Source organism: Podarcis raffonei, chromosome 10 (assembly GCF_027172205.1).
Source record: "Podarcis raffonei isolate rPodRaf1 chromosome 10, rPodRaf1.pri, whole genome shotgun sequence".
Classification (NCBI taxonomy): Eukaryota; Metazoa; Chordata; class Lepidosauria; order Squamata; family Lacertidae; genus Podarcis; species Podarcis raffonei.
The window spans coordinates 43,129,689-43,142,365 of NC_070611.1; the positions used below are offsets into that span (position 1 = coordinate 43,129,689).

The following is a 12,677-nucleotide window of genomic DNA, read 5'->3' on the forward strand; positions in this document are numbered from 1 at the left end:
ACACCACAGATAGGGTGGTTCCCCAATTTGTAAGTTTTGTGTCTCAATTTCCTTTGGGAGCAAACAGATTTTTGCAGATTATCTTTTGGAATCAGAATTTCCCATTGTCCTTCAAAGTAATCCCAATGAATCTGGAGCCAGGTCTTTATTTACTTCAATTTACTGTTCATGTGCTTTTTAATAGATCTTCAGAGGTGGATTTGAAAGGCGTTCTCTATGGGATTTTTCTAAAGTTATGTTTCCAATGGAACAATTTGAAAAGGTAGGTGAAATGTTTACCCCTTTTTCAGCAGCTTGAGAACTGCATCTTAAGGAGAGAGAAGTTAGTGCGATCCTTGTCTTGTCTTGTCTCCTTCCCTTTCCAGCAATTTCTTCCCAGTCTCCTTGAGTATGCTGAGCACTGCATTTGTGGAGAAGATACTCTGGTTCAGGAGGAGGCCTTGGCAGTTCTGGCTAAACTCATTCTAGAGAAAGCAGAACCTCCCACAGTTGGTTCGATGGCCTTTGAGAAGTATCCCTTGGTTTTTACGGAATCTGCTAAAGGGTATGTGACTTGAGCAGTTGCTTTTGAGCTGTATCTGTGGGAAAGGGGCAGGTTGCAATGTTCTATTCTGGTCACTTAAGTTTTGAAACTAAACTATGCTACTTTTAAATACCAAGGACGAGGGAACGTGTGGACAATCGTCCATTTCCCTCAACCAGCATGGATGGCCCAGTGGTCAGGGATGATAGGAGTTGTGGTCCACCAACATCTGGGAGGCCACATATTACTTATCCCTGCAGGCAATCTTATGTATCTGTTGTAACGGCATACAATCGATTTAATTTTAGATTGAATAGAAGACAGTTGCGAAGTAAAAGAACCGAAGAGAAAGAACAGAAGACGGTTTTGGATCACATTCTGTCTTGCATTCAGATACCAGAAAACAGAAGCACGGCTGATCTTTCAAAACCCTGGGCAGCTCTTGTGGTACTTCCTCACATAAGGTGAATATGTGAGGCGCTTACTTACTAACTTGTTTCTATAAAAGTAGGCCACATGTAGGGTCACTGATTTGTAAGTCTCTATCAAAGCAAACAAGTGCAGTTATTCTTCTCTATGTTAGGCTCTCATAGCAAATGAGCTGGGGGTGTCTACTGTGACATTGGGAGGATATAGAAATAAAACCCTGCTTCTATGGAAAGCCCAGATGGCCTGGAAAAGAAGACTTTTGCATCTTTCCTCTAAAGATTCAACACCTTTTTGTGATAGGATTTTTTTTTAAAAAAATTTGGTAGCACAAAGACAGAGGCAGTAACACATCCTAAAACCTATTGCTGGAACAAAGTGACTGTGCCAAAAGCAAAAAAGAAAGAAAGAAAGAAAGAAAGAAAGAAAGAAAGAAAAAGACCCAAGAGTTGCATCCTTTGCAACACTGCAAACCATCTTGGGGCACATCTTGATTCCACTCGCTGCTTCATTGCTGTCCCTTGATATATTGCTGACTCAAGCGATATTTCTGGCATTTCCGGTCAGCCCAGTTTTAAGCTGTGGTAAAGGATTAATCAAAATGAACTCTTTTCAAATCCAAAGATGTACAGTTAAAAACAACAACAATGAAAACTTGTTTTGTATTTCCATATCCCATTAGTATTCAAGGGCATTTATGTAGTGGTTGTTTCTGTTGCCATGACAACCACTTTTTTGGGGTTGCAGGATTTTGAAGTATTATGGCTAGGGTTTTTTGTTCTTTTGTTTGAGGGGAGGGGGAAGAGTGCCCCATGTCACTTGGAATAGCCCTGAAAATGTTAATCTTAGTTCACAAATTGTAGGATAACTTGAAGATGGGTGGAATTTACAGTGAAAGAGTGCTATATCCACTGAATCTGTAGAACCAGGTTGTCAGGTAATTAATCCAAGTTAGCCAGTGCAGCAAGCTATAGTTATTGCCACACCCAAGCTTTGAAATTCTCTGTCCTTGAGATCAGTTTTGCTCCCATCCTTTTTTTGGCCTTCTGCCTTCGTTTGCTACAAGGTTGGCCCAAGAGGCTTTGCTGCCTGAGACAAAGGGCTCCATGTACAAAAAAACCAGACTGTACTGGCAGCCATACCTTCCTTCTATGTTGCAAGCAAGACAGCCTCTCTCAGGTGCAGTGGGTATTGCTCTGCAAGAGGTGGAAGGCACTTGGCAAATGGGGTGCTGTTTCCCAACACTGTGTCAGTGTTCTCCAGCCCTCGGCACCTGCCACTTCAAGGCAGTTGCCTCATTCTACCTAACAGTAGGGCCAGCCTACTTCTCTGTTTAGAAAAGGCCTCTTAGGACTTTTTTTAAAAAAAAATTATTGCTTTTTTTTTCAACTGTTTATGTTCCTTGGTCTGCTGTTTTGATTGACTTGGTGATTTGATCTTTGGTTTTTTAAAAAACTTTTTTTATATGCAAAGGCGAGGTATAAATATTTTAAAATAAATAAAACCTGACTTCAAGCTCATTCATAAAGGTGTGCAAGTTCCTTCTCAAGTTGAAATAGAAATTGAAGTTTACATAGCAATGACTCGAAGTACTGGCCTTACAGTAGGTGTTGGGACCATTGTTAGGGCCGAAACAGATCAAATGGCAATCACACAATTAGCCATTAGACAATTGCCTTTTAAAAAGTAAATTTCAGGAGGCTTGATCTGGATTGGGATCCTGCTGTGTGAGTATAGGAGGTGTTAACCTTTTGCCCCTTCTTGTAGTCACAAGCCAGAGTAGGCCCCTGACACTTGTGGTTTGGATTTGGGGGGGGGGGCGGAGATTTGCCATGATAAAGATTGGGACTGCAATGGAAAGGGGGCAAAGGATTAAAGCCCACTACCCCACATCAAGATAGCAAACCCCATGCCTAAAAGGTACATTAAAGCAGCAAATAATGGAGTTGCTAATTGTGTGAATGGTGTCATGGCTAGTTTGATTACATATGCTTGAATCAGTCTAGCCCTGGGTAGTCAAAACACTGGGTGTGTTTGTGGGGGCTAAACCCACTTATGTGGAAGTAAATTCCATGGAAGTTAGTGAGACTTGAGACTTGCTTCTGAGTAAACACACATATCATTTTTCTTTTATTTAATTAGTACTTAAGGATGCGTAACTTTTTCTAGGTTTTATCTTATACACTTCACTGCAGCTGTGTTAAGTTTGTATCTCTGTATCTAACAGGCCGCTTGTCAAAGAGAAAATCCTACCAGAAGTTAAAAGTTACGCTGAGTATCTCTTCACTGCTCTTGAGACAGGACAGCCTTGCAAAGGTGAGCTGTTGAAAGTATTTTCTCATTATTCTGCAATGGTGGGTAAAACCAGCATTCTTTGAAAGTGAAACCGATCTCTGCAGAAGTCCTCATTGCAGCTTGTTCATGGTGCACCAAACCTTTATTTAGCATTACATGGAAAAGCAGCCAGTCTTTTGCATTTTGTATAGACTTTTTAAAGTTAAAGCGCTCCTCAAGGGTGTAGTCACAAAGTATGGATTAATATATAACTTATTCCTGTTTTGTTTTCCCAGGAAGCTTGTTTGTGGTCTGCCAAGCTGTGAGCACACTGCTTAGTTTAGCAGAATCCTTGGAAATTCTAGATCTGTTACCAGTGGAACGCATAGAGGCTTTGTTGATGTATGTAATGGGGAGATGGAGTTTGCCTTTTATATATGGAGCAATATGTTGGGCTTGTGTGTGCTTGTTTAATGCTGTGTTTTCCAAAGTTTAGAGTGCATGCATTGGCCAGTAGTAATCATTGGGTTGAGATATTTCTAACCATATGGCCAGATCAACAGTTTGCTTCAGGTTAAAGACAAATAACACACACGTTAAGTATTAATATTTTACTTCTCATCCATTTTTGCTTATACAGTGGTACCTCTGGTTGTGAACAGGATCCGTTCTGGAGGTCCAGCCGCATCCTGAGGAATTCTCTACCGGAGGTGCTGCTTCTGCGCATGTGCGCAGCGCGGTTTAGCGCTTCTGTGCATGCGCACGGCGCATAGAATGCTTCTGCTCATGCGTGCGCTACAAAACCCGGAAAATACTTCCAGGTTTGCCACGTATGTATCCTGAAGGATACGTTACCGGAGGTGAACGCAACTAGGGGTACCACTGTATTTAATTATATATTGACTGATAGTAACGTGCCTCTTTTCCCCAGGGCATTTCCTTCAGACCCATCTGCCTTGCTGTTGGCTGATCTCTATTGTACAAGATTGGCATTGTGTGGGTACTATAAACATCTGTCCCAAGAGAGTCTGATGGAATTGCTTTTAAAATTGCAAGCCAATATTTCAAGCAGTGTATCCAAGGTAACATTTATTTTCTAACAGTTTCTTGCTGAATGCATTGTGTTTCCAAACAGTTACTATTGAGGTAGAATTCCTTAATGGAGAAGCGGGTCAGGGAGCGTCTGTCATAGGACTGCAGGCTTCTCCATCCCCTCAGCTGAGAGACCAGCCGATTTAGGCTCCTCTTCCCTATGAACTTCCATTCCAGCTGGTTGTTCAAAGAAAACGAGTTCGCTTTTTTCCTCCTCCCCCCTCAATCTCTTTTACTTATGTGCCACATGTTTTAGATTTTAAGGCTAAAAGATGTTTGTAAGATATTTGTAAGTTGTTTTGGGAGTTTATTCTTGGCTAAGGAGTAGGAGCAAAATACTTTATGTAAATAAATGATAAATTAATACCTTTCAGTTGCATCCTTTTCATTATACCTGATTTTGCAGCATGAAAAATGTAATGAAATCTGATTTCCCCTTTGATAGGTACGACTGTTGACAATAAGGATTTTAAATCATTTCGATGTCCAGCTTTCTGTGGGGAGTGAGGTAATATTTCTTGTAAAATAATGTTGTCTGGGTGCTGCCTAAGTAGCTAAGATTGCACTGGTAGATAAAACATTGTATAGTTTTACTTTTACATAATCCATTGAATGTTGTTTTGAGGTTCTTCTTTTCTAGGTAATTTTAGCTTTAGATCTTCTGCTTAGTGAGGACTTAGTTATGCAAAAGTGTAGGAGAAACATAAGAGTTTTAGACATTTGTCTTTTTGGAGGGGAGTGGTTGTGAATAGGAATATCTTGAATTTAAATGAAGAGTGGTGTGTTTTTCCTGGCTGAAAATGATTATTTGGTGTCACTACAGCTCAGTCGCTGGGTGTGTTGTTGTTTTCTTACTGTCTTGCCGTTTTTGCTGTACATTTTTTGATACTGTATTTATGTGAATTTTAATGCACCATCAAATCTAATGCGCACTTCAATGTTCAAAACCTTGAAACCAAAAAAGTATTTGCTATGTAAGCAGTGTTTTTCAAGCTTGCAGTCAAGTCTAATTGGCCAAAAATGGTTCACATTAAATTCGAGTGAATACGGTATATTTGATCCTCAGCTGACCTCTAACAGCTGTGAGGGAACTTGTAAGATTCCACGAAGCCTTGTTTTACATAAATCTTGTAACACCAGCTGTTTCTTTTGCTTTTGTTAAGGATATGGGTGCGGGCGAGCTGCAGTCTGTATTTGCCATATTGCTTCAAGCTGAACTTGTGCCAGCAAGCATCAATGATTATCGTGAGAAACTGCTCCACTTAAGGAAGCTGAGGCATGATGCAGTCCAATCCCTGACCCCTGTGGGACCTTTACAGGAGGTAAAATGTCATGCTACAGCTTTTCCCTTCTTGCTAAACAAGGTCACGTACAGATTGAGTTTCCTTTTGTACTTCATCATAATAGGCTTAACATGTGGGCGTTTTGATAACTGGTTTCAAGAAAGAAATTAGCTGTAGTGGCTGAGATCCAGGTCCTGCGTGTCATGCACAGAACAAAGGTGGCCCTATTTTTCTCCTTTGTTTAAGAACATGGGGGAGCCCCTGTCTATGTAAAACTGTGGGCAGTGAATTATATTTCTGAATTGGCTGTTGCTAAACAAATGAAAACTATTAAGGGAGATTTGTTTCTGTTAGCAGCTGTGCTTTTACAGCTGAAGAGGTTCTCTTTTGTTTTTCTTTTGAAGAAAAACTGGTTTCCCTTTACTGTTCTCCAAGTTTACTTTTTGCATTTGTAAAATATTAGCGTGTCTTTCTGATCTGTCCCAAATGTTGTCTTTAGTCCATTAGCCTAATGCCAGGTGTCATAACTGGCCAGATGCTTGCTGGGGGAGGGTCTGTATATTGCACAGACTACAAGGGATGGGTTTGATGCAGTGCTTCACTAGATCTATCCTTGCCTATCCTTCATCTGTAGATATAATGCATGGAGGGGGGAAGCAAGGTCTCTTGGACCCCACCCTCTGACCTCCACACATTTTCAGAGGAACTTGCACAATTACCTGATGCAATAGAATTCCCAATGGCTAGTGCAAACCTATGTACTTGCAGCCTGTTTTACCGTATGTACTATTTTTCTTTTTGAAAAGACAGAAATAATGATTCCAATCCCTCTTTGTGTGTTTGTTCTATGTGTGGAGGGGAACTGAAAATACACCGAGTGCGTCTCCATGCACTGAGCACCTATCGAAGGCCAGTTCATGCTTTTCCTTCTTTGCAGTGGCATCCTAAAGAACTTTGTCACCCACTGCTATAGGAGGAGACGGATAATTCATTTACATATTGTTACAAAACACAAGGAGATGTATTTTGGGAAACCATTGCAGTGAAGCAGGCCATTGATATTTCTCCAGGCTTAATATTCTGAGGCTTTTTCTCCTTAGTCACAGTAGAATGAGAGGAAACTTTTTGATTTACTAGAACAATTGAGTTACTAGAGCTTTTACAGGGACCAGGTAAATTAACAGATTGTAAATGTTAAATGGAAATGTTTGGTTTTGTGAGAATGAGTACCACTAATAAATGTATTAACGATGGTTTAAAGATACAAAAAACCCCATATTGAAATATTATCCTAGGTGCCTCTTCGGTATTTACTGGGAATGCTTTATATCAACTTCAATCCATTGTGGGTTCCTGTGATTGAGCTTATAGCGTAAGTATTTCCTCCCACTCCTGAATAATAAAAACTGTATAAACAAATAAAATACAAAATAGATCTGGGTGAGATTTCTATGTGTATTTTGATAGGTGGGGAAATTAAATTAATTGCAAGGCATATTTCTGGTTGGATTGCTGAATGTCCTGTTTTAAAAGTGAATGGTTTGCATCTTCATGCATTTGGGTCAAATTCATTCCTTATTTTAGAAAATGTCCTCTCTGCTTCCTAAGGCTTATAGTGCAAAACATTTCTTTATCTTATTCATAAATATAAGTTTGCAGTGTTCTCATTTTACACATTCTTAACTGAACCTGAAGCAGAATGGGCTGTTGAAGCCCACTAGTAAAGCAGCGGTTGAGTTAAAATTTGATTCCAGGCTTCCCATATAATGAAGAGAATGACTATCCCATATAGGAGTGTATATTTATAACAAGAATAGGAGACCTCTGGCCTTCCAGATTTTGTTTGACTCCAGCTTCCATCATCCCTGACCATTGGCTATGCTGGCCGGGACTGAAGGGAGTTGGGGCCTATCAACATCTGAAGGGCCACTGCTCGATTTACAAGATTTAGTCTTCTGCTTTGCAAACATTTTGCAAAGCACTTTTGGATTCTCACATGACCAGAAGGAAGCCCTATCAACTAATATCAGAAAGCTGTAGATCCTTAATAGTGTCAGTGAGCCAAATAGGACAGCCTTGTTTTTATGCACTATCTTGGTAGACCTAGCTGACCAAGATCTGCAAGCAGTAGTGCATGATATTCCATGCTGGGGAGTGAGTGGGCCGGCAGAGGAGTAATGGAGCACTTTGGTTTCTATGCTGGGCACAGAGGAGGGATCAACAGCTCTCTCGTCTATGCCCAGCATAGAAATGCAGTGCTATATACTTTCTTTGCCAACTCCTAGTTGACCGGTATTATTTTTCTTCCTTTATGCTAGTAGTATTTGTAGTTTTAGTTTATAGGCTGAAGTTGCCCAATTTTACATCCCTCCCTTTTTTTTTTAAATTAGCTCTCATGCAAATGAAATGGAAAACAAACAGTTTTGGAAAGTTTACTTCGAACATTTGGAAAAGGCCGTCATTTATGCTGGTAAGAGAAAGCAACTTTAATGGCTTCATAATAGTCCAGCCAAGATCAGAGCTGCTCATGAACTAAGTCTAGGGGTCTTTTACTTCATAGAGTGAAGGAGAGTTTTTTCCTCTCTCGTCTCCCACTCCATTCTCAGCCCCAGAATAGGAGGTGTTCAAGTGTCTCAGAGTTGTTTCCTCCCTTCCTTTTGCTGCTTTTGTTCTTCCTAAGAAAAGAAACTAGTGGTTTTCACTGGTCCAACTTCAAGGCATAGAGCGGCTACATGCAGTGGTGGGAGCAAGGCTTCTCCTTCCTTGACCATTGGCCATGCTGATGGTAGTCCCACAGCACCTGGAGGAGACCATGATAGCTACCTCTGCTCTATACAAATGTTATGTGTGCTTGAAGACATTCAGCAAGCTTTATACATGGGGTGAAAAGCTGTGGGTCTCTCAAGGGGCCACAGCTTGTGAGGTGCTGGGGTGAAAGTGCCTCAGCTCCCACGATAAGAGCTGCTGCAGTTTCACCTGGCATCTTGCCGGCTGGGGCCAATGCAGCTTTTTAAAACATCATGGTATATCACCAAACCGCGATGTTTGGCTGGTGATATTCTGCGTTGTTGAAAACCCAACATCGCCCAGCCCTAGGCTCCACTTGTCTTAACTATAGCTGCATCAGCTTGTTGGAACATTTTCTAATAAATCTGTTCTCTCACTTTTTAATGGCATACCCTCCAAGAGTAGCGGGGTACTGTATTAGCTGCAGTGCCTTCAAAACAGTAAATAGAACTTAAGGCCTTGTACTAATACATGATCAGAAGCTTTATTACTAAAGAGTAATAAAATATAATTTTATTTTTGCTTTTTCTCTAGAGAGAGAGCTACATAATGAGCTGGAAGAAGATCAGTGGGACATTATGGATGCTCAAGGAGAAGGAATCCATGGAAGAGACGCCAGAACTTTGTATATTGAGCAGCTGAAATGTCAGACATGCTGCAGTGAGAGGACAGATCACGCGAATTTTAGGCTGTTGCTTTGGAAGGCAATGTCAAAATTTCCGGACAGAGTGGAGCCCAGGTCTAGAGAACTCTCTCCACTTCTCTTAAGGTTTATTACGTGAGTATTTTCACCGAGGGTGGGCCAGAGAGGGAATAATTTTTGAGTACTGGTTTTAAATGCTATCGAAAGTACCTGTGCAATTTTTAAGACAACTTCAGGGATCGCTTTATATTTGTGTGCAGACATGTGCGTTTGTGTGAGTGTGCATGGGTGTGTGTGTGTACACTAATAATTCTCAAAACTTAGTGAGAAATTAGCTTAGCCCTAGCCATGATCTGCACATAATTTCTGGTAGATAAAAATGGTTGGAGAAAAGGGAGGTGGTTTGGGAGGGCATTCCAGGCAGAGGAAAGAATAGAACAACAGAAAATAGAAGGTTCTAGTAACTTCCATGAGTTGATGAGAGACAGACAGTCAAACAGGGCCTACCTGGTTGGGAGGAGCTGCAACACTAGCTCCCCAACAGGTGTTTTGCTACCACTTAATGGAAGACATGATGGTGAGAGGTCAGTGGGCGAGTGGCAGCAACACACCATCTGGAAAATAAACACTGTGGCTCTGCGCCACCAGGCAAACAACTTCTGGAAAGAGGCTATAAAGGTAGCTAAATGTCAGTATTAAATATAAGCAGTAGGAGCTTGAGGTTGGGGCATAAAATAACAGGGAGCCTGTGTGGAGACTTAAGGAGAGGGACGTGTGAGGTAATCACAACATGAAATATATATTTTTACCGAGGCATTTGAATAAATTGAAAAGAGCGAAGCAACAGGCAGGAAGGCCTATCTACAAACAGGCTGCAGGAGTTCTAGCCCAGGGGGTGGCAAGGTTTATCTTGCCTGGGCTGGATCGGTCCTGCGGATATCTCTCTGTGGGCCGGATTGTGCGTGTGTGTGAGCGAGCGTGCCCGCGATTTTCAGCATCTGCATATGTGCAGATGCGATTTCTGGCACTGAAGAAGCGAATCCCTGCGCCATGCTGTGCCGGTTTAGCGCAGCGCGCGAGCGGGCAACTCAGTTCAGGGGCGGCTCATGGGCCAGTCAAACGACCTCCACGGGCCGCTTCTGGCCCATGGGCCTTAGATTGCTGACCCCTGTTCTAGCCCATCCCTTTTTTGTTTTCTTGCTTTTCTTTTTACAGCAACGAATACTATCCTGCAGATTCACTAGTAGCTCCAGCACAAGACCTTAGAAAGAAAAGCGGTAGCAGTGTAAAACGAGACCTCACCATGGAAGGAGATGCAACAACCATGAAAGATGATGAGAAGGATGAGAATGAGAATGAGGAAGAGAAGGAGACTTCTGAAGAGCCAGTGATGGAAGAGATGCCAAAAAGGAAGACTAGAAGAGCTGCGTCAAAGTAAGCTTTACTTAATTACAGGGAAGGAAAACTTTCTGTCCCACAAATATTGGAGAATATCAGGTTGGGAAGAGGAGGGCTGGGGTGGTGAAACTTATATTCTTCTTCTGCACAGTGTACGTGTAAGGTGAAGAAGATCACTTTTGAATGTAATTTGGCTTGTGGGTCTTGCTCCCCCATGAATGGCCCATCAAAAATTGGAGGTTGAAAAGGGCAGTCCAAGGCTGCTTCCAGAGGGCTTTCAAACAGCTCCATGATATGGCCCACAAACTATAAAAAGATCTCCACCTCTTATGTAACAAGAGAACATACTAATCACGCTATGAAACAAAGAACAAAAGCTCTTTCAGTGATGGAAAGATTGCAAATCATGGTTGGTTCTGGCTGGTCATTGCTGTAGTGCTAAAATTCTGCATCTGTTGGTTAGAGCATGGTGCTGATAACACCAAGGTTGCAGGTTTGATCCCCGTATGGGACAGCTGCATATTCCTGCATTGCAGGGGTTTGGATTAGATGATTCCTAGGGTCCCTTCCAACACTACAATTCTTTGATTCTATTATTTTCTATTCTGAGAATTGTAGGCCAGGATTGAGAGAGTCTTGTGTGTTTGTGTGGAATGCTGTTCTTGATTGTGACAGAACTCCAGCCTCAAAAATTCTTGTTCCTCAATGGAATTTTTAAAATACCTATATCAGTAACTCAAGAAGTAAAAGATTTATGGGCCAAGTGTTAATGAATCTTTAGTGAAGGTTTTTCCCCCCCTCTATTGACCCCAGGGTCATTTCTCTGTCAGTGTCCTTCCACTATTGTTTAACTTTAGAGCATAAATTCTTTACTTTCTGGTGCAAATAGATTGTGGCAGGTTTATGACAGAGACAACCAACTCCTGCATTCTTGAGGGGCTGTTCTATCCTAGAGAAAATGGCCTGTTACACAAAGTGACTGCCTCACAAGTAGTAAGTCTTCATAATTAACTTGCTGCTATTTAGCTCTAAAGGTTGTGCTGCAGTTGCAGAGCAAATGTATGCAGCCATAGCATTATATAAACATAACAATTTTTCTATGACGTGCATATTCTTTAGATTCAGGTTGTGTTCACTCATCATGATAAGCATGATTTCTGGCTCATGGTTTTACACTGTTGCACACTGTTTAATAGGTCCTGTTCCACTCCTCCTTTGGTGGGAGCAGAAGAAATTAATCAGGAAGACACAATTTAGCTTGACTTTCCATTGCATCTGAACCTGGGACTAGCCACAATCCATGTCAGCGACAAGCCATGGTTTAAGGCTAACTGGAAGTTGCCATGTACTTGGATGTAACAGGAGGCCAAGCTTAACAGTGGCTGCCTGGTTGTTCCTCTTGTGCCAGGGGATGAGTGAAGCAGGAATGATCGGTGGTGTACACAAACATATTGCTTGATCATGGTAAACCATGGTAAGCCGCAAACCATGGTTCATTGTGATGTGTGAAGAAATAAAGATCATCGGGTGAGGATAGTATGAGAAGCTGAGTTAATTTGTGAATGACTAGAAGCTGGGGATTTGGATCAGTTCTGCCTACTTTTATCACTAGGATGACTTATTACAACTTCTCTCCTCCTCTCCCAAATTTTGCTCTTCCTCCTTTCAGCAAAGGGAAGATGAACTACTGAGTGATACACTTGTGTTGAAAACCCTGGTTTTTATTAGCTTTCAACAGCCTTTGAACATGCTTCAGTAGACTTCCTTCTACTTTTTAAAAAAAAATCATTACCGGAAATCAAATTTTTTAATGATGACTCAGAACAATTGTTTTCTGCTGTTAATTTCTGTGTTCCAATTTGTTTTTCAGACAGCTCATCACCCACTTGCAACTGTTTGCCCAATTTTCAAATCCACGTGCATTGTATTTAGAAGCAAAATTGAATGAAATATACACTCAGGTGAAACTTCTGAGCTTCTTTTTAATTTTGTTTAGATGCGTGTGTAGTTGTTGTCCTGCAAGGACCATGCCAATTTCAAAATGTTTTGGTAGAACTTGCTATTTATCCCTTTTGCATGCTTGTGCAAAATATATGTTATCTTTTGAAGCAGTTAAGTTTGCCAATGTGGTATTGTGGACGTCATCCCTGATTAACCTGCACCAATGTTTGCTACTAAACTGTCTTTCTGTTGTTGTTCTTGAAAAAATCTGAATAAATGAGTTTCTTAAGCTTTTTAACAGAGTTAAATT

The 12,677-nt window shown here is 41.2% G+C and overlaps 1 protein-coding gene across 3 annotated transcripts in view; it reads left to right on the forward strand.

Moving 5' to 3' along the window:
* Positions 1–12,677, forward strand: part of UTP20 (UTP20 small subunit processome component) — a 57,649-nt gene that overhangs the window by 11,283 nt on the left and 33,689 nt on the right. For all 3 annotated transcript variants that reach the window (XM_053406802.1, XM_053406804.1, XM_053406803.1), the window contains exons 11-23: positions 185–262; positions 366–544; positions 832–987; positions 3,177–3,265; positions 3,520–3,625; positions 4,155–4,305; positions 4,761–4,823; positions 5,479–5,637; positions 6,894–6,970; positions 7,989–8,068; positions 8,920–9,163; positions 10,244–10,462; positions 12,297–12,387. In XM_053406802.1, the coding sequence (XP_053262777.1) occupies positions 185–262; positions 366–544; positions 832–987; positions 3,177–3,265; positions 3,520–3,625; positions 4,155–4,305; positions 4,761–4,823; positions 5,479–5,637; positions 6,894–6,970; positions 7,989–8,068; positions 8,920–9,163; positions 10,244–10,462; positions 12,297–12,387 (1,692 nt within the window). The remainder of the gene's footprint in view (positions 1–184; positions 263–365; positions 545–831; positions 988–3,176; positions 3,266–3,519; positions 3,626–4,154; positions 4,306–4,760; positions 4,824–5,478; positions 5,638–6,893; positions 6,971–7,988; positions 8,069–8,919; positions 9,164–10,243; positions 10,463–12,296; positions 12,388–12,677) is intronic.